This window comes from Petaurus breviceps, unplaced genomic scaffold (assembly GCF_028583685.1).
Source record: "Petaurus breviceps papuanus isolate PSGF00001 unplaced genomic scaffold, PetGlider_PUasm1.0 90895, whole genome shotgun sequence".
Lineage (NCBI taxonomy): Eukaryota > Metazoa > Chordata > Mammalia > Diprotodontia > Petauridae > Petaurus > Petaurus breviceps.
The window spans coordinates 29,849,154-29,871,202 of NW_027187372.1; the positions used below are offsets into that span (position 1 = coordinate 29,849,154).

Sequence of the window (22,049 nt, forward strand, 5' to 3'; positions counted from 1 at the left end):
TCAGGGCCTCAGTTTCCCCACTGTCTTTCACAATCAGTCAAGTTCCCTCAAGGTCTGGAATGCTTCCATGCTAGGATTCCATTCACTAGCTTGGGAGCTGGCCAAGTTAGTCCCTGCCAGGACTTAGGTGGTTCTTGGGAAGAACATTGGGGCTGAAGAGGAGGGGGGTGCAGGAGATTTTAGAGGTCAGTATTGTTCCAACTCAATTGGCTCACTCCTCTAACGTTTTCCCAAAGCTCAGAAGGGCAACCTTATTTTACAAATGGGGAAACAAAGGTCAAATACTTGGATGGGGAAGGGTCAGGATGGGAAGTAGGTGCCCCATTAGGTCACCTCTTCCTGGACGGATGAGCCTTGGTTCAACCCCTCCTGGGCCAAGGGACTTTACCTCCTACTCACTCTCTCCTCTCATCTTTTTTCCTCCCCACCTCTTTTTGTTCCTGGCCCACTCACCTGAGGAAGTCAAAGTCAATGGTAGAGAACTGGTTCTGGATGAGAGCCCAAAATGCCCAGAAGAAGTGAGAGGCCTGGGAAAGGAGCAGAGAGTGTCAAAGTGGCTCTTCCCCCATCCCCCAGTTACCCACCCTTTAGAACCAAAGACAAACACCAAAGGCCGACTCATAGACTGAGAAAAGCAAACAGTTTGGTTCTGAGGTCTTTCTAGCATAGGCCTGGTAAATCCTCCTGATAACAGGTAGGACTGTGTAATGCAAAGGAATTCAGGGTCAGAGGACCTGGACTCAAATCCTAGCTCTGCAATTTATTCAATAAGTCATTTTGCTTTGCTCGATCTAAGTTCTCATTTGTAAAATGAGAGGGTAAAATTTCAAAGGTCCTTTCCAATTCTAAATCCTGTGATCCCATGGGGACAGAGTCTAGCTCAGTTCACTTGAGCCTCCCTCCCATGACAGTGTGCAAACAGAACAGGTCCCTATTAAGGGCACATGCTACAGCCATCAGGGAAATGTTCCTGTGCAGCTGGGATGGCTCAGGGTTCAGACCCAGGCCCGGGCAACTTCTATCCACTGGTTTGAATAATTCTGTCCTCTGTGGATCACATGATGTTTCTGGCTAGTCAAGGGCCTCCCTAACAAACAGTAGTTAAGGAATTCTCCTTCCTCAAGAAGCCTTTCTCAAGCAACGAGACAACCTGGCTTCTTGGAGATGAGGTGGGAGCGGGGCTGTCCAAAGGCAGAGAGGCCTGATGACTTTCCAGACTTGGAACAGCCACGTATTTTCCATTTCCAGACAGAGTTTAGGGAGTTCTAGGTCTACCGCCCCATTTCTTCTAGGCTTGTTCTCTCATGCTTCCTCCCACTGCCCACTCCCCTCCCCACCCAGTTCCAGGTTTCCCACAACACTTCAGTCAATCTTAGGTGACTAGTGCTTCCTGCTTTCTCTCCAAGGGGTAGACTCTCACCAGAGCAAACTTGTTAACTTGTACATAGAGTTTCTCCACCTCCCTGGGCGTCACAGCTGTCCCACCCCAGCCTTCCTTGCTGAGCTGCTTGTGGGCTTGCAGGTAATAATTCAGCCAACGAAGTTGAGTCTCCCGGCTGGGGTAGAGGCTATAGTCCACCTCATTCACACCTATGGGAGAGAGGCCCTGGCTCAATGGAGGATGCTTAAGAGAGGGGGCCCTACTCTCAGATCTTCCTGAGAAGGATGGGATCACCATTCCTGTCTACCACCAACTCAGCCTCCTTTGGCTTTTGGAAATAGAGCCTCAGTCAAGGGCCTTGTCCACAACTGTTCAGGCCTTGGGAAAGATGGTATTCTTGAGGCTTTTCTTCATGATCTGGTCCTTTAAACCAGCCTCTCTCCTCCCCCAGCCCACAAAAACAATGTCTCCAATTCTGGTCTTTGAGCCTCCACCTTACCCCCACCTTCATCCTCACCCAACCATATCTCCCTCTATGGCCCCCCCCCGCCATGCCACAAAGACTAAGGGTATTTTTTTTTAGTGGGGGTAATAAAAGACTCAGACTTGGAAGTTCAGCCTACATCTTCAATGTCATGGTTTTGTAAAGCCCACAGTACTAGCATTATTCTACCCCTGCATTTAATCCATCATTGGCCAGTCAGTGAGAATAACTGGATCACAGGCCTAGAGTGGAAAGAGACCTCAGAGGCCATCAAGGTCCAATGCTTCCTTCTACAAATGAGGAGCCTGAAGTCCAAGGAAATAAGTGACCTGTATAAGCTTTGGCCCGTGACACAGCATCACAGGCCTTCTTATCCATCATGTGGAGGTGACCCTGTCAATGGACTGAAAGTTAAAGTAGGTCTTACATTAAGTTAGAAAAGCTTTGAGAAAAAGGCCTGAAAAGAATCTGTGACTCAAGGACCACCTCAGTTAAGTTGGGAGATGCTCATACTCAGGACCCTGGCCACTAGGTGATGGAATTTTCAGCCTTGGCAGCTCATGCAATCATCTAATAAAGCATGGGTTTTGTATTGGGGGAGGAGGGAAAGGAAAGCCAGTAAAATCATTGGCTCTTAAAATACTGACCACCTAGAATCTGAAGGCCTGAAATCAAATGCTGGCTTGAATTTAGCCTTTTAGCTGGGTGGTTTGGGAAGTAAGTAATTTTAGCTTTCTGGGCTTCACCTTCCTCATCTGCAAAATGGGGATAATTAGGTGGCTAGTTAGCATAGTGAATAGAGCACAGGCCCTGGAGTCAGGAAGACCTGAGTTCAAATCCGGCCTCAGACATTTAACATTTACTAGCCATGTGACCTTGGGCAAGTCACTTAACCCCAATTGCCCAGCCTTCCCCCCCCCTCCAAAACACAAAAAAACAAACAACAACAAAAAAAGGATAATTATGCTTCACATGATCTCTCACAAAGTTATGAGGACTGCATAAAGCAATGTTCCTGAGAGCATTTTGTGACCATAAAAGCACTATGCTAATAGACATTACTAGGAGTGTGTGTGTAGTAGAGCGTATGGGAAGCAGGGAGAACTGGGCTCTGTCCAAAGCTGCAGGACAGGAATGAAGATGTTGAGGTTAAAAGACACCTTGGGAGTTTGAAGAATCTCTGTTAACCGTATCCATTTCTCCATTTTCTCTCCCTCTCCTTCCTGCCCCTCTCTGGCTACTTCCTCCTATAGCCATTATTGTGGGCCCTGGGTACACGCTGGCACTATGGAAAATATATTCAAAGATTTCCTGGCTCCCCAGAGCGACAACAAAGATTATCTCACTTGGGGGAATGGGACCTGGCATTACCAGACCCAAGCTCAAATCCTAGCTCCCCTATCCCCTTCTCTATAAAACCTTGGGCAAGTAACTATCCAAGTTGTGATTTTGTGCCCAAGTTTGTGCCCTTATTTGTAAAGTGACAGGGTTGGACTAGACTTCTGAGGTCCATTTGAGTTCTAGACCTAGGTTCCGACAATGCAGGAGACCCAACATAATTAGACTACAGGGATTGGGGGTCCTTTTCTTTTATTTATTTATTTATTTTTAAAAAGTAGTTGGGGTTAAATAACTTGCCCAAGGTTACACAGCCAGTGTGTGGGTGTGGGTGTGGGTGCTAAGTATCTGAGGTTGGAACCGATCCTGTGTCCTCCCGACTGACTCTGGGGTCGGCACTCTTACTGCGCTACCTAGCTGCCCTGTCCCTTTCTTTTAGACCTGCTGACTGATATCTAATACAGTCAGGGCAATGGAGTCAACAGCAGTCAAAAATCATTTATTAAGCACCTATATTATGTGCCAGACATTAAGTGCTGGGGACACAAAGAAAGGAAAAGAAAATCCCTCATTCTTGGGGAGGCCAGGTAGCACAGCGAGTAAGAGCACCGGCTCCAGTGTTGAGAAGACCTGGAGATCGAATCTCGGGCTCAGACACTTAGCACCCACCCAGAAACACCTGGCCGTGTAACCTTGAGCAAGTTACTTAACCCCAATTGCTTAGGGGCGGCCAGGTGGCTCAGCGAGTAAGAGCACTGGCTCCAGTGTCGGGATGACCTGGATCAAATCCAGGCTCAGATACTCAGCACCATACCCAGAAATAATAACTGGCCGTGTAACCTTGAGCAAGTTACTTAATCCCGATTGCTTTAAAAAAAAAAAAAAGAAAGAAAATCCTTTGTTCTCCATCTAATGGATGAGAACAATACATAAAAAGAGGCTGAAAAGCTGGGGCTGGGGTGAGTGGGAGAAGGCAAGGAAGGAGGACAGTGCCCATATTTCCCAAATGGATTTGGGAATGATCTCTAAGGCCTTTTTCAGTTGTAAGAACCCAATTTCTGGGACCATGTGTCCAGAATCACAACTTTTATGATGTCTCAAGAATATTAGAGAATGTTGAAACTAAAATGGACCTTGAAGAAAGATTTAGTTCAATACTGATTTTACAGATGAAAAACAAATGGCGTCCCAGAGAAGGGAAGTAAGGGAAGTGATCTGTCCAAGGCAGTATCTGCTAGTTAACTGTAGAAGTGATACTGGAACCTAGGTTTTCTGTTTCTGAAATCAGAGCTTCCAATCATACCAAACAACTGAGAACCTAGGTTGCTCTGCCCTGCCCTCATCCTTTCTGCCCTCAACCCTCTCTCCTGCCTTCTGCTTCTCCCACCACAATCCCCCTCACCCTCCATGCCAAAGCTGGGATTAGGACACAACTCAAACCACTTGCCCCTTTGGGGAAATTCCAAGTGAACTTTGCTCATAAAGTGGGTGAGAAAAAGAATTAAAATACTTTAGGAATTATCCTCCCCTCTCTGACCCCAACCAAGACTTTCTACGGGGCAACTGATACTTGGCAGGGCATGGTGCCACTGCTGGTGCCGGGCTGGACACCAATCTGGTCTTTCATAGATTCCTCCCTCCACCTGATCAGCTGGTGTCTGTCTACTAGCCTAGGGAAGCAAGGAAGTTTCTATGGTTCCTGTACTGGCCCCATTTCTTTGTGAGCTGTCTCTGAGGTGATTATTGATGAGCAAATGGCTGACTAATCTCTGGGGAATGGCAGGCTTCACTAAGATCTAATTGCTACTTCCCTGTCCTGAACACACACACACACACACACACACACACACACGCCTGGATTCAGGAAGAAAACAGAAGAGTCTAGCTAGTGGCCAGTCCCAACAGCTATAGAAATCCAGTTGGTTGGGCAGGCTTTTGTATACTTTGCCTTCTCTTTTTCTCTGTACAGGTCATTCCCCTGGAGTATCCTATGATTCAGGATGGCTTAGCTGTACAGAACCTTAGATACTGTCTCATCTTTTCCCCTAACCCAGTTATGAAAATCAGATACTCACTCACTCCCATGACTTGGCTGCACTGGTCTCATAACACAGAGCTGAGAGCTCAGAGGTCATCTAGTCCAACCCCTGTGTTCTGCAGATGAGGAGTGATTTGTTGAAGGTCACACAAGTACTAAGCATCAAAGGCGGAATATGACCCCAGGCTGTTTGACTCCAGAACCAGGCTTTTTTCCACCACAACATCCTGCCTCCCTAGTACAAATGGGTCAATTGGCCCCAAAAGCCACCATCTTCTTTGCTCTAAGTTAGGGCAGCTGACCAAGGCTGGGGAGGTAGCTTGGGTGGAAGGTTCCTTCCTCTTTCCTCCACCATTCCCTCTCCACTACAGGCAAGTGGAGCCACAGAAATCTGGAAAGAGTAGGTTCCCTGTGTCCCAAGACAGGTGAGGGGACCTAAATTTCAGTATGACTTCAAGATCCTGTCACAGAATCATAAGACCCTATCTCTAGAGTTGAAAAGGACCTCAGAAGTCATCTGGTCCAAACCCCCTCATTTTACAGATAAGGGAACTGAGGCACAGGAAAGTGAAGGGACTTGCCCAGGATTCCACAGGGAGTGAGTGGAAAAGTTAGGATTTGAACCCCAGTTCTCTGACTCTTTGTACTGTTACATGCTACATCCTTACATTCTCATCTCACTGTCCTTCACTCCTATAAGGACAATTAATTTGGCCCCAAAAAACTTACCATTTGTTTCTTCCACATATTGTTGCCTTTTCTTGCCTTGGCCATCCCCCTGACCTATACAAAACCTCACCCTCCTCCATAGTTCTAAACAATTTCCCTTAAATCCTCCACTTTTGACTCCAGATTCCTCTCCTTCAATTGAATTCAATAGATTTATTATTAAATGGCTGCTATCTGGAAGGCACATAATAGCTACTAGAAATACAAAGAAGAAAAAGAAACGGTTCTTGCCTTCAGGGAACATAAATTCCACTGGAGGGAAACAACATGGAAACGGATAAGTAAATATCAGATAATTTAAGGAGAGGGATGCACAAGTGATTAGGGGAATCAAGAAAAACTTCATTTAGGAAGCAATCCCTGAGTTGCTTGAAGGAAGCAAAGCATTCTAAGGGATGAGATAAAGGAGGGGAATATATTGTGGGCATGGAAGACAGTCTGAGCAAAGGCAGAGAACCTGTATGTGGAATATTTACTTTGAGGAAGAGCTAGAAGGTCAGCTTGGCTGGAATGTGGAGTTTGTGAAAGGGGGCCGTCTGTATTACCTGAAAAGGTAGGCTGAGCCATATCATGGAGGGTTTTGGTGGTCTGTCTCTTATTCAAGAAGCAATAGGGAGCTACTGAAGATTTTTGAGCAGGTGAATGCCTAGTCCAAACCTCACCTTGAGAATATTAATTTGGAAGCTATATGGTAAATAGATTAGAGGAAAGGGGAGAAAGAAGAAGAGTAACCAGTTAAGATTTTCTTATAATAGTCTCAGTGAAAGGTAATGAGGGTATTAGCTAGAATCAAAGCTCTTATGAGTGAAAAGAAAAGAAACAAGTGTTAAAGGAGACTTGATAAAACTTGGCAAGTGACGAGATTGGGGGATGAGGGTAAGTGAGGAAGCAGCATTAGGTATGACTATAAAGTTGCAAACCTGGGTGACCAGAAGGATAGATGGTGCCTTCAACGTTGTCCGACAGGAAAGTCTGGAGAGGAGCTGGTAAAGGAGGGAGAGATAGCAAGGCCCATTTTAGAGATACTAAGTCTGAGATACTTATGGGACATCCAGGTAAAGATTCTATCCAGAAAATGGTGGTATGGACCTGAAATTCAAGAAAGAAATTAGGACCAGATACATAGAACTGAGGGAATCTGTAGAGCGATGATAGACACCACGGTAGATGCTAAGATCACTGAGGGAGACAGAGAATCTATCGTGGGTCATGCTTTGTTTTCAAAGGGGAACAAGAGCATCATGAGGGCAATGTCTTGATTTGCACATGGAATTAAGTGAGGCAGAGGTGCTTGCTGAAGTCCAGTGGCAAGACAAAGGACAAGATGACTGGGGATAGCCTGGGATGCAGTAGATGACCTTGGCATCTGTGATGTCTGACCAAGCTCTAAGCACTCCACGGCACCTGCTTCAGCTGCCTTCATGGCCTTCAGGACAAACTGTTCTCTTCTGCCCATTCCACTGGGTGAAGTCTTCACATGCTTGGGGTAGGCATCCCCCACAACTCACCAATGGGTTACCATCAACCTGGCTCAGTCCATCTGTTAAGACAGTTTTACTGAGGTATGGCCACTGTGCATGTTCCACTTCTTGGAGCAACAGGTGAGAACTGGGTGAAGGTGGACACCACAGGTAGACTGAGCAGCCCTGAAAGGGGCCCCACAAGCCCTCACACCCGCAGTGCTAGGTCCTCCCTGAACACTCCATGCACAGAGAACCTAGATAAAGAGGAGAAGGAGCCCTAGAACAGAGAGCTACACTTAAGAGATTCAAGATGGACGATGATTCGGCCAGAGAGACTGAGGATAGATCAGAAAGGTAAGGGAAAACCAGGAGAGAGGAACGTTAGCCAAGCAGAGGGACGAGAAAGTGGCCAATGATATCAAGAGCTTCAGAGAGGCCAGAAGCAGAAGGGCTAGGAAAAGACCACTGAGTTTAGTAGTTGAGATCTATTTTTTAGTAGTATTTTAGTAGTAGGAGACATATTTTTTAAGCAGGGAGAGGAAGGAAAGGGGAGAGAGGAAGGAAAAGAAAGGAAGGAGAGCAGAAGGGAGGAAGGAGGAAGGAAACATTTATCCAGTGCTTATTATGTGCCAGGCATTGTACTATGAACTTTACAAATATTAATTCATATGATCCCTACAACACTGGGAGGGAGGTATTTTTTTACAGTTGAATAAAGCTGTAGCAGACAAAGATTAAGTGACTTTTGTAGGGTTACACTCCTAAGTAAGTGTCTGGGGCCACATATGAACTCATGTGGTCCTGACTCTAGGCCCGACACTCTATCCACTGTGCCATCCAGCTTCTTGAGGTAGAGAAGTGAGTGGAAAGTGAGGAAATAGAAGCAACAAAAGAGATGATTCTAGGAGTATCAAAGGGAGGAGAGATAAAGAGTGTAAGCAATAGAGGATGAATACCAGGACCATGGCATGATCCAAAAAAGTAGTATCAGAAGTCTCAAGCCTCAAAGTAAGCTGAGGGCTGCAAAGAAGAGGGTTAAAAAACTATGTTGGGGGAAAGAGGAGAATGAAAGGGACAAGAGCCTTGCTTGGAGAAGAATGAGTCGACAAGACCTGACAAGGCAAAAAAGGATGAGCTCTTTGTTTTATTTATAACCCTTATTCTGCTTCTGTTTTCTCTGTCCAGGAGAATGACTTTTGGACTAGAAAGATCAGAAGAAACAAAAACATGATTAACAGAGAGTTGGTGTTGGGATAAATGAAAAGACAGAGCAAGAGAGGCCAGAGCCATCCTGGGGAAATTCTAGCCATGTGGCCCAAGTGAGCTCTATCCTCAGGTACTGAAAGTGGTGGCAGGTGTGACGGCTGAGTCACTACCAGCCATAGCTGGAAAACTGTGGAGAACAGAAGAGAGAAGTAGACCAACTGCTGGCCACTAAGCGTGGCTCTGATTCCTGGGGACCTTGTAGAAGGGATCATTAAAGAGATGGTAAGCGACTGTCTAGAAAAGGAAGCAGTGATTAAAAAGGACTGGCATGGATTCTGAAAGAACACGCCCCATCAGGCCGAGCCAGCACTTCCAGCAGTGCACGGCTGCACATGGCAGGTCCTTAATGAATGTTTGTTGATCGATCTCTTTTTCTTTTTTTCCACAGGGCCACTAAGCTGGTAGATTAGAGAATGCTGAAGCTAGAGTTTACTTAGATTTTGGAAAAGCATCCAATAAAGAATCTTATACTATTCTTATGGAAAAGATGAAGAATTAGGAGGGAATACAAGCAGACAGATGCTGAATTGGATTGAATGATTACTCAAGGAATATCATTAACATAGCTAGGTGGTGCAGTGGATAGAGCCCTGGGCCTGGAGGCAGGAAGAACTGAGTTCAAATCTAGCCTCAGACATTTACTAGCTGTGTGACCTTGGGCAAGTCACTTCACCCTGTTTGCTTCAGTTTCCTCATCTGTAACATGAGCTAGAGAACAAAAAGGCAAACCATTCCAGTATCTCTGCCAAGAAAACCCCAAACTGGGTCACAAAGAGTCGGACATGACTGACAATGACTGAACAAGTCAGCTTGGCAGGAGGTCTGTAATAGAGTGAGCCAGGAATTTGTGCTTGACCCTGTATTATTTTAAAATAATTTGGGAAGTGACACAGATGGCATACTCCTTTGCAAATGACCAAAAGCCAGAAGGGATAATTAACACTAGATGACAGAGTCAGAATTCAAAAGATCCTGACAGGATAGATCATTGGGCTGACTCTTATAAGATGGAAGTCAATAGAGACAAATGTAAAAAAACTTAGACTGGGGTTCAAGAAATCAACTTCCAAAAATAAAGGCTAGATAAGATATAGCAGTTTATTTTTCAAAGCTCTGGGGATTTGGTAGACTTCAACTTCAATGACTGTAATATGGAAGTAGAAAAAAAAGCAACTAATGTGATCTTGGACTATGTTAGAAGTACAGCTTTCAGGAATTCAGAGGTGATAGTCCTTCTATATCTGTCTGATACAGATACATTCTCCATATAAGCCAGGTGTATCTGTTCTGACGTTCTAGGAGGAGACAGGGGAAGAAAGATGGCACTGACAGGAAAAATAAAGAGCAAGAAAAGAGAAAGGACATCTCTTCTTCAGTGACTGAAGCAAAGGAAGAAAGAATGGGACATAATATGCAGGGAAGGTAGGGGAAAAGCTGGAGCTTATGGGAGATGTCCTCCATTTTCTTGGTTAAAGGTGGTGAGGTCATCTACCAAGAGGGAGGAAAGGGGAAATGGTGCATTTATAAAGGTGTGATTGCTTATAGGATGGTTCTGCAGGGAGATGGAGGAAGGGTTCTAGATAATGAATTGGACTGATCAACTCAGGTCAAGACTGTGAAGGGGTCAAAGTGAGTCCAGAGCAAATCTGATGGATGGAGGTGTGGGGGAAGAGGGGAAGTAGAGGGATTAAGGATCAAAATGGGGGTTAAGGGTAGGTTTAGGAGAAATTAGAAAGAGAGATAGAAGGATAGGAGATTACAATTAGCAAGAGGAGTTTCAGTGGAGGTAGGAGAGCTTGAGGTGATGGTGAGATCCAAGATGTGACTATTCCAGTGGGTAGCGAAATGACGCTGTAGGTCAAGGGAGTTAAGTAAATTGATAAACTAGAAAATCAGGACTTTTGAAGTAATATTGCTGTGTACAGTGAAGTCTCTAAACATGAAGGCAAGGATTAGAGTAAAAAAGTAGTGCTCTCCTTGAGAATGGAGAGTACATGGGGTGTGTGTGTGTTTGAGTGTGTGTGTACATGTATACATGTATACAGTCTCTCTTGATGGAATGCAAGTTTCTTGAGAACAGGAACTTTGAATCTCTAGAGTCTAACGCTGGAATAGTGAGGGCTTAATATAAGCTTGCTTGCTTGCTTGATTGATTGGAGGCAAAAAGAGCCAGGGAAATGACTGCAACAAGGCCTTAATACAGGGTGATAGAGACAAAGGAAATGAACCTTAATGGAAGAGAGGTTGCTGAGTAACGGTGGCTAAGGGACATACTGCTGCCTCTTCCTCTTGGCTCATTGTGTCAAGGGACGGGATGGGATGGGTACCTAGTACTGGAGAGGGATGCAGGGCCTTGCAGTGTCCGGGGTCATGACCACTATCATGATGTAAAGACACATCTCAGGAGAAGGAAAAGAATTTATTAGTAACCTGATAGTGAAGGTTCAAAGGGAATGATAGTTAATGAAGGGGGAAGGCTGAAGTAGCTAAGGATGAGAGATGGTGAGAAGTAGCTAAGGATGAGAGATGGCGAGAAGTAGCTCGAGCAATCTCTTTGCACAGATGTCTACTGCTCATCACGGTGCTTGCCTTCTCAATGAGGCTGGAGGGAGGCAACTGGGGACTCAAAATTTTAAAAAATGATGTTAAAAAATTTAAATAGCAAATAAGCCAAATAAGATAGGGTACACATTACCTTTCACTTGCTATGTATATATCTTACATGTATCTGGTTATTTACATGTTGTCTCTCCTATTAGAATGTACGTTCATCGGCTGGTGATGCAGTGAATAGAGGACCAGCCCTGGAGTCAGGAGGACCTGAGTTCAAATCCAGCCTCAGACACTTAATACAAAAACTAGCCATGTGACCTTGGGCAAGTCACTTAACCCCCTCCAAAAAAAAAGCAGGAAAAAAAAAAAGAATGTACATTCCTTGAAGGCAGGGACTGTCTTTGCTTTTTGTGTATGTGTCCCCAGTGCTCATTCCCTGGAATATAGTAAAGGCTTAATAAATGCTTGTTGACTGAGTATAGTGAGGCTGTTAGAGCAATGAAGTCCATTTCCATAGCTCATCATTGCAAACACTGGGGAGCTGGAGGACTAATGGGCTGATTCTGGCCAGATTCATGAAGACCTGTGTTTAACTGTTCTCATTCAGTAACAGGCCCAGAGGCATATCAAGATGATACCTCACTTGTGAAACAAACACTTAGGTCTCCAAGTCCCCAGATGGGTAGGACCTCTCATACCGTGGGCACCCTGGGGCATCCTCTGGCACAGGCCCTCCACTGCCCATGGCTCCATGAGGCTCAAGATCTCTTAGGATACTGAGGGCTCAAATTGAGGCAAATGACAACTATAGTGACCAAGTCCCCAGGGGCTGAACTCAATTTATTCTTGGTGACAGGCCTATAGATTGATCTCAAGACAGCAAGTGATGAGAGGCACACTTTAAAAACACGCCCCCCCCCACCCACATACATACACACACACACACACACACACACACACACACACACGAAACAAGAAGTCTGCTCCTTCAGAAAGCCTTCCTTAACCTGCTGGACCAAAAACCAGACACAATTCCCTCTGGTGCACCACTGAGAACTTATACCTCATTGTTTCTCTGTCTGTATCTGTACCCCGGATGAGTGTCCTGTATCCCTCATTGTACTGGTAACTCCCTGAGGACAGGAATTGAGCCTTTCTAGTCAGAGTGGGGAGGGAGGGGGCCAGGACTCTAAAGGTGCATTGTTGGGCTTTGCATAGAGGGAGGACTCTGGACAGGGAATAAATGATAGAGCAGTCAATAGCTCTGGACCAAGGCATTTTTGTATCTCCATCCCTCCCTGTGAGATTGTTTACAGGAAGCTTTTCACTTTCACTATAACAACGTACTTTGATTTAGCACAAAATAAAAACCTAAATGCCACTGAGATATGTTTTATGGCATAAAATATTTAAAGTCATACTGAAAAAGTGTTTCTCATTGTCCACCCCCACTTTCCTGCCCCCACCCCCCATTTCATGCTACACTCTAGGCAGCTGCCTTTCTTACCTACCCTGAGTCCTGGTTCTGACAGACTCTACATTGGTTGGTTGCTCACTTACCTGCAAACTCATTGAAGTGATTGCCAATGTCGAAGGCTTGGTAGTTGTAGCCAGCATATTCATAGTCTATGAATCTGACATGACCTGCAAAGGGGGTAAAAGAGGAGGAGTGATGAGGATCAGGAAGGGGCAAGAAGATCTTTACAAAATGCTCTGAGTGGGTGTTGCTACACACCTGGGCCCCAGCTTGGGGGGGGGGGTGTCATGGTCTTTACACACTGATTCGACTCTTGCCCTGTCCTCTAGCTCCCCTATCCCCTCCACTGGCCCCTTTAGCAAGCATTCCAGGCCCATTTCTTCTTTTCTCTCTAGATCCATAATTCCCTTCCTTCACATGAAGAAATCCAGAGTTGGAGGATCTGAATTCAAATCCTGCCCCTGATGCTTACTACCTATGTGACCTTGAGCAAATTACTGACTTCCCTTGTGTCTCTGTTTCCTCACCTATAAAAGGAAAGGGTTGTATTTGATTGCCTCTGATGTTCCTTCCAGCCCTAGGTTTATGACTCTCTATGTTCCCCCTAACATTCCCCACTTTTAAAAAAAGCACTCAGCATGATTAAGATCAGAAATAAACTCCATCCTTACGAGGAGGGTATGTATTAGGAAAGTGAGGGATTCTTTCTCTAGAGGTCTGGAAGTATATGCTTGGAGGCAGGGGAATGGATAAGATGACCTTAAAATTAGAGCACTTCAAGATCAGAAGGGACCTCAAGAGACATCAAGTCCAACCCATTTCCTTTTTTTTTCTGCTTTTTGGAAGGGGGAAGGTAGAGCAATTGGGGTTAAGTGACTTGCCCAAGGTCACAGGGCTAGTTTTTTGTGTTAAGTGTCTGAGGCCGTATTTGAACTCAGGTCCTCCTGACTCCAGGGCCAGTGCTCTATTCACTGTGCCAGCTACCCACCCCCAACCCATTTTCTTAAGATCCTTTGTGGACTAAGAGGGAGAGGGAGGGGGAGAAGGAGTAGGGAAAGGAGGAGAGTGAGAAGGGAAGGGGAAAGAAAAAGGTAGGGGAGAAGGATGACAGGGGGTGAGAGAAAGGGCCAATAGGGGGAAGGGGAGTTGGAAAGGGAAATAGAGAGGAAGAAAATGTGTCAAGATATAGAACAGAAGGAGACAGAGAGAGCATGCTGGCTCTTGCTTTCACTTCTGTGGCAAGTCACCCTTTCCCAAGTCCCTGCTACCAAGTCGCCTCTGCCTCCTTCCAACGATCCTCCCCACCCCAAAAACAAAAGGAGAGTCGCCCACCTTTCTTTTCATTATAGATGATGTTCTTGCAAAGCAGGTCATTATGGCAAAATACTATGGGAGAATCCAGCTGGGAAAGGTGCTCCTTCAACCAGGTCATTTCCTGCTCAAGGACCTCCACACTGGGTATGCTCTGAGAAAGGCTAATTCAACAGGATGTGAGGTCAGGTGTGAGGGAGGGTCAGGAAAGTACAGTAAGGGATGAAAATAGCACCAAGCCCCCAGAGGTCTGAGCTCTAGTCCCATCCCTACCAGCCACCAGCTGTATGCCTTTAGACAAGTCATTTTACTTCCTGGACCTCAGTCTCCTGATCTGTCAAATGGGAGTAATAATGACTCCCCTACTTATATCACAGGGCTATTATGAGGATCAAATGGTATAACAGGAAAATATTTTGGGTTTAATCAAGGGTTCTATACATCTAAGGAATTACATTATGTGAAGGACAAGCAATGTGATATGCTGGGAAAGAATCAGGAATGAAAGATCAAGCCTTCAAAACCCAAATCAAGAACAGAATGACTACAGTGACAAGGTAAAAAAGAAAAAAAGGATTTCTCAAGACATTAAGAAGAAAAATCTTTAAGAGGCAGGGTTAGCCCAACCTACAGTCTTCTGCCAGTGAAAAAGAAACACTGCTAAAGTCTAGTCCTAAATGGACCAGTCATGAGGCAAAAGGAGCCTGTTTCTCAGTATATCTTTTCCTTCTCTCTCCCTTAATGACTCAGCTTAGATGCCACCTGCTCCATGAAGCTTTCCATCTTCCTCCCAGATGAAAGTGTCTTCTCTCATCTCAAATTCTCCTAGAGCATTCTGAATTTCTCTTTAGCCAGATCATATATGTGTTTCTATGCACTTGCCATATTCCTTCCAAGCAGGATAAGACCTCCTTAAGGACAGAGACCCTATCATCTTTTATTCTTTTTATCCCCAGCGCCTATTCACAGTGCCTTGAAGATAGGTCATTAATAAATGTCTGTTCAATTGAATTGAATTTGTTGAATATTCAATCATGCTAGAGTTGAAATGGACGTTGGATGTCATTTAACCCAACAGACAACAGAGACCCAAACAACCATCCTTAAACACTTCTTGGGATACAGGGATAATGATGCCAGTTAGGTTATCTTAGGTCTGATGGATGCAGTGGGTCAATTTCATAAATAACCTAGAACAGTTCCTTCCTGTTTGCCTAAGATCATTTTGAGATTGGGTTGGGTTTGAATGGGCTGGATGGTCTGGACTCTGGCTCCTAGAAAAGCACATTGGTTTGTGTACAGTGTAAAACATTTGGCCCAATCCCAGTAAAGTTCAGAGTGAACCAATCAGTGAAGGGGAGGAGGCTTGGGTAAGTGAGGCTAAACACGGTCTTTCTTTGATTCATAGATCTGTTTATTTGTGTTTCATCTTCCAAGGCAGTTCAGCACAAGAAAGAGAGGGAAGATTTAGAAACCTGATTTTCTGGACTCCCTCTAGAGTACAATGACTTTTTGAGGATGCCACATCCCCAGGAGGTAAGTCACTGGACCAAGTACCCAGGGATATCAGGTCATCATTGTTTCCTGCCCACCCTCCCACCCCCAGCCCTGGACACATGGCTTCTAAGAACCAGAACATTAGACTTACTATAGAAGGCCTTTAGGATCACAGGGTCTATAGCCCCCCACCCCAACACACATACACACATACTTGGTGGAAGGAAGATGGAAGGAAGAAACTGAAGGTCTGGGGAAGCTGGCCCTGCCTCCTCTCTGGTCAGCACTTGGAAACACTGGCTCAAGTGCCTACCATCTTCCATCTTGACCTTTTCACATCTATTTGAGGGTTGCAGGATTGGCAACTTTAGTATCCACCACCACCACATAACACATGAGTGGAAAAGTATTACTCTTGCAGCCAGGGGGAGGGTTGAGAGGGGCAGAAGAGAGAAAGAAGCTACAAAAGGTGATAAAGCTCTTGGCACTCCCCCTGCACACAGAACTGGAGATATTCCAAAGGGAACCTCAAGGTCATAAGAACTGTTTTCACCTTTGAACCCAAAGTGAAGGAAGCTGCAGAGGAAAGGGGCCTCTGTCCCTACAATGGATGGATTCTCCCATGGATGAGCTGATCCCTGCCTGTATGCACCCTGTCAAAAGCCAAACTTCACCACATTCCTGGGCAAGCGCCTCCCCCTGAATTCTTAAGTTTTTATTAACAGAATCACTATTCTTCCCAACCACATTGGTTCAAAAATTCAAGTCAAATCACCTTCCCTTTGCCCTCCCCACTCCCATCAACCAGTAGCTACATTGTGTTTATTCTAGTTCTGAGATGTTTCTCAAATTAGTCCCTTCCTGCCCATAAATCCACTGTCACCTCTCTAGCTCAATTCTACTGCCTGGCTGCCTGGCCCTCCCCTTTGCCCTTGTCTTGATCTCCCCTGCATCATAATTATTTGTGTACTTGTCCCCCTCCCCCTACTAATTCTTCAGAAGGGGGGCCTATATCATTTTCTATCCCTGTATCCCACAGGGCATCCAGCTAAATGCCTTAATCATAGAAGAGACTTAATTAATGCTTGTTGAATTGAAATGAACTCAGACCTTTGATACCTGTTCTCTTCTGAGCTACTAAACAGCCTCTTGGCTAGTTTTCCTGCTTCCAGTCTCTCATTCCCTCCAATCTGTCCTACACACGAAGGCCAAATTAGTCTTCCTACATCACCACTTTGATCAGGTAACTCTTCTGATCGAAGGGTTCTTCACTGCATCCAGAATAAAATTCAAGCTCCTCATTTTATTTTTACCTCTCTGGACTGCATTCTAAAATTTCCAGAAGGGGGGCGCTAAATGATCTCCAAGTTCTGTGTCAATATTGACATTCTACAGTTCCAAGAATAAAAGCTCTTTGCAAAAGTTTAAGCACAACTTTGAACATTTGCTATCATCATTCTTCTTTTCTGGTCATTGGGGAAGGTGGGAAAGGGCTCTTTCAGCGCCCCATTAACAGGATGAAAGACATTTGAAATAGAAGACATATAAGGACAAGAGAAGAGAGAAGGAGGCTAGGATTGTTCCATCAGTGACATTTCAAGGTCACCCAACACTAAATGTCCCTAAATAAGTGCTTGTTAATGATTAAGTGGGATGATCTGGATAAAGTCACCCTTGGTTGAAGGCTGGGAAAAAGTCACAGTAGGAATGGCATTAATGATTCTTTCTCTAACTAGAATAATCCTTTCCCCCCATCTCTCTCTTGTCCCTTTGGGTCAAAGAGCCTGAGCTCACACTGACTGGACAGGGAGCTATCATGAGAGGTAATATAGACAGTGGGGGGGAAGAGCTGGACCTAGATAGATTGACCTGAGAGAACTGGTTCAGAATCCAGTCTCTATCACTTGCAAGCTGTGTGACCATGGGCTATTAAGATATTTCATCTCTTTGGCCCTCTGTTTCCTCATCTGTAAAATAGAGATAATAGCATTTGTACTATCTAATTCACAGGGTTATTGCAAGGAAAGTGCTTCATAAGCCTTAACTATGTGAAAGTGGAAAGAGACAAAAGAGAAGGCTATTGTCTTGGAGGAAAAGGAAGACCATTTCATCCTTTCTCTGCAGATGGTAGAAAGGCAGGGATGAAAGAACAAGGTTTGGGGGGATTAGTAGGAGCCTCAGGGTTATGGATTAGAGAAAATTAGGGAAGGATTTAAAAAACTGAAGGACCCTTAAGGAGAGTGGGATATGGCAGATGGATAGTGGCACTTCCTTCCCTAGAGAGGGGAAAGGAGAAGAGAGTTAGTCATCTGTCTGAGATGGGCAGGGTCTAGAGCCTGGAGGTAGAATGGATGATCAGCCAGTGCAGGTAGATAAATTCTAAAGGGAAGGGAATAGATTTGTTGGCTGAAGGATCCCAATCCTGTTTCATCCCCACTATATAGTCTAGGTGATCAGCGGAGGGAAATGCCCATCAGGAGACCTGGGTTCAAGCACTAACTCCTTGTGTAAGGGACCTTGGACAAGTCCATTAACCAAATCTTCTCAAATTCTGCTTCCTCTTGGGTAAAATAGGAGATCCCTTTCCTGACCTTCTTAATCTTGCTCAGAAGGCATGAGGCCAGAAAGCATTTCATCAGACAGGGGTGAAAAACCTTGGAACATAAAAGTGTTCTAGAAATCAAAAAAGATTTAGGCTGTCAGTCGATCAAGAATTCGACATGAACTTGGTCTCTGACCAGCTCACCCCTAGCAAAAGACAAATAAATAGCCTCTGAATTCAAAGGAGGGGTGTGAAAAATAGCTGGAAATGAGAGTTAGCACCTCATTTCTGAGACTTTACTACCTACCTCCATTACCTGAAACAAATCACCTAACACTCTTGGGGCTCAGGACCCTGCCAGCTCTGGATCAATGGTCCAGGGATGTCTTTCTTTTGGGTTTTAGGCTCTAATTTCCCAAGTCCACTAAGGGTAAGGAGTCTAAACCAGACCTAACTTGGGAACAGGAGTTCAGGGGTTTCTGACCGCAGCTCCTTTTTTTACCTGGAGTTGAAAGATTCCTTGACAAGAGTGAAATATCTGTACATTTTGGACCACAGGCCCGGTTTGGGCAGACAGCCGTTGGCATGGATGGCGTGGATTTTTGCCATTTCCCAGGCAATCAGCCTATGGTAAAGCACAAATACGAGGGTCACCATGGAGGTTTTTCACACTCAGATACCCCCATGCCACTCCTCCCCATCCCACCCCATTGCCTTCTGAACCAAAAAGAGAAAAGGCTTAGGGAGGACCACCCACTTGCTATTTGGAACAGGAGGACCCTGAACTTTTGCAAGACAGAAGAACAAAATGGAACCTTCAGGCTTGAGGTTATGATTTCATTTCCAAAGTTGGAAAGAGGAAGGAATCTTTAGATGCACAATTTAATGGCAAACTGAGTACCCTTTGGGTGCCTCAGTTTTTTCAGCTATAAAATGAAGGGGTTGGACTGAATAATCTCTAAATCCCTTCCAGCTCTAATACCAGGAGCTGATGGGCCAGGACCTTCGGGGCAGTAATTTTTTTTGTCATTCAGTAACTCTTTTCTACTCTTTTCACCATTCTTCTCTCACCACCTCACCTCATGGCAACCAGGATGGTGTACCAGAAAATCACTAGATTTGGACGCATAAAAACAGAGTTTAAATTACTTATTTAATGTTATTAAATATTATTAATGTTATCTTAAGGTTTGTAAACTTTGTTTCTCATGACAACCCTGGGAGGTTGGTGGTTTAATTATCATTAACGCCATTTTACATATGGGAAAATTAATTTCAGCAAGGCTAAATGACTTACTTGCCCAATGCCATATAGCAGGCAGTTGGATAGATCACCAGATCTGGATTCAGGAATTGACTCCAACTGACTTTGAATCCAGCCTCAGACACTTACTAGCTTCATGACCATGGGCAAGTCCCTTATTCTCTGCCTCTTGTTTCCTCATTTGTCAAATGGACTAGCACCTACATCTCAGAGTTCTTGTAAAAATCAAATGAGATAATATTTGTAAAGCACTTAGCAATAGTTCCTGGCACACAGTAAGCACTCATTCTTATTACTATCTTGGCACAGTAAAAGGAATGCTAGATTTAGGGAACAGAAGAGCTAGATCCAAGTCCCAGGTCACATATTTAATAGCTGCATGCCCCCTTGTCACTTTGTCTCTCTGGGTCTCAGTTTCCTCTTCTGTAACATAGTGACAGTAGTCATTGGTGGGCACTGCCCATGTGGTCAGGCCCCAGACACAAGTCTGCCTCTAAGCACCAGATCTGAAGGCAGGGGACTTGGGTTAGAGCTTTAGTTTCTCTTCTGTACGTAATAATGACAGCCACTTTGCCCATGGGCTAGTCATGAGAATCCGATGAGATAACATATGTAAAGTGTTTTATATATATATATATATATATATATATATATACATACCTAAATATGACTAATGCTTTGTAGGCTCTACATAAATGTGAAATATTATTATGATAATGACTCTCTGTCCAGCCTCACATAATAACAGAACGGGCAATAAGTGGGTGAGGGGGGAGGCTGGAGAGGGGACTTGGCATCGGGGGAATATTCCTCCTGCCCAGCCTTCTCAGGGTAATCTACGCGCATGCTTCATTCCAAGGGAGGGGTACCCGGCAGGAAGTGCCCGCCTCTTATCAGCCTGGCCAAGGCAGGGAGGTAGGCCCAAGGCAGCCTCTCCTCGGCCAAAGGGAGTTGATGTTGGCATCAGGGCGCCAAGGACACACAACAAGCCCACGTTCTTATTTCAAGCTCTATTATGGATTTGGTCCAAGGTCCGGAGAGAGAGAGGGCTGCAGGGAAGAGCTGGAGGGGAGTGGGGGGGAAGGCTTCCCACCCTAAAGCCTGGGGCCCTGCCAGACAGTTAGGATCCCTTTGGGTACCACCATGCTCTCCCTGCAGCTCTGGGGCCCCTCCCCCTCCATCATTTCACTTCCCCCCACCCCACCCCCCACCCCTCAAGCCTCCAACATTCTGCTTTTCTGCCTTTGCCTGTTGCTTGGATAATAATCACGGGCTGAGCACAACAAAGGCATTTGCTGTCTGAAACCTTGTTACCATGTTGTTCTCTTGGCCCCCCCCACTCCACCTCCCGCTCTGTGCCTGGCTCCAGGAAGAGGCAGGGCTGACAGTGCCCCCCAGAGGCAAAGGGACAACCCTGGGTATTCTGAGGGGGAGACGACCACCTCTGCTGCCCCCTCCCCCACCATTTCTCCCTTCATACAGCAGAAAAGGTAGGGGCGGGAGAGGTGGCCATGGAGGGTTTGAGAGATCAAGGCCAGCTTGAGGGCTTGAGAGGGAGGCCTCAGGGTGGGAGGAGAAAAGCTGGGCCAGGGCTCCTCTCCCACAGGGCCAGAGGAACAGACCTGAAAACACAGCTCTTCCCCATCTCCCTTCCCAGAGGAAGATTCTACACAGAGCGTTTCCTTGAATATCAATGGGGCTCTTGTCTGGAATAGCAATGAGCGTGACATCTGCACTCAGCATTTTTGGAGCTGTAAAGCCTGGGCAAGCAGAGAAAGAAGTCTCCCCAGGTGACCAGCACTTTTGGGGGTCATTCTCTTTCTTCTCCTGCCTCTAGGCAGGTGGATCCACCCTGACCCAGACAGGTGTCTCTGGGGAAAAATCCTGGAAGGAGGAGGCCTAGCTGGTCCTGACTAGCACTGACCTGCCCCTCCTTGTGTGATTTTCTGCCTCTCTCAAAGAGGAAAGTTCTTCCTGCTAGCTAACCTAAATCCCTTCTCTAGCCTTTCTGACAACTGTAATCTCTCCCATCAGGGATGACAGACGGCAATTGTCTTCCCAGGTGGGGGTGGGAGTGGTAAGTTTCTGCAATGCTTGAGTTCCAGATACACAGCTGGGAGGGATGCAAGGAAAAGGCTCTCGGCAGCTTTCTGCCACCCCCCACCCCCACCCCAGCCCCAGCATAATTGAATAGGGCTGGGGCATGAATGAGGGCCAGGTTCAGGAATTACTATACTCCCTATTCCCATGTGCCCGTCAGACCCTCCTGTTCTTAGCCCTCAACTTTAAGGCTGGGGTGAGGTTGAAGAGGTGAAAGCAACTTTCACTGGCTCCCTCATGGGTGATTTTCTAAAGAAATTCTTTTCACACATTTGCAATTCTCCAGTACCCTATGATGATCAGTTCCCTCACAGAGGTGTCCTCCCCAAAGGAGAGGGTAGGGAAGCCCCTTCCACGTGTCTTCTGTTTTCTCAGTTCACTCAGTTGTTTGGCAGAGTGTATGTCTCTTAGTCTGCACTTGTTCCCACATCTCCCCAGTCCTCCCTCTCACTCAAGACCCCAGGAGCTCCCAAGACTAGATCTCCAGATTGAATAGATTTTGTTGCCCCAGAACCCATCCCCCAATGGATCTAGGAATGATGGTCAGAATTTAGAGACTGAAGGAACTTTGGAGATTAACACCTTCATTTTACTAAGGAAACTAAG

General features: G+C 45.6%; 1 protein-coding gene across 2 annotated transcripts in view; it reads right to left on the minus strand.

The window, feature by feature from the left end:
* Window positions 1-22,049, minus strand: part of ETNK2 (ethanolamine kinase 2) — a 30,384-nt gene that overhangs the window by 3,570 nt on the left and 4,765 nt on the right. For both annotated transcript variants that reach the window (XM_069074645.1, XM_069074646.1), the window contains exons 3-7: window positions 18,582-18,704; window positions 14,062-14,204; window positions 12,813-12,896; window positions 1,421-1,590; window positions 454-527 (exon numbers count right to left, since the gene is read on the minus strand). In XM_069074645.1, coding sequence (XP_068930746.1) covers window positions 454-527; window positions 1,421-1,590; window positions 12,813-12,896; window positions 14,062-14,204; window positions 18,582-18,704 — 594 coding nt within the window. The remainder of the gene's footprint in view (window positions 1-453; window positions 528-1,420; window positions 1,591-12,812; window positions 12,897-14,061; window positions 14,205-18,581; window positions 18,705-22,049) is intronic.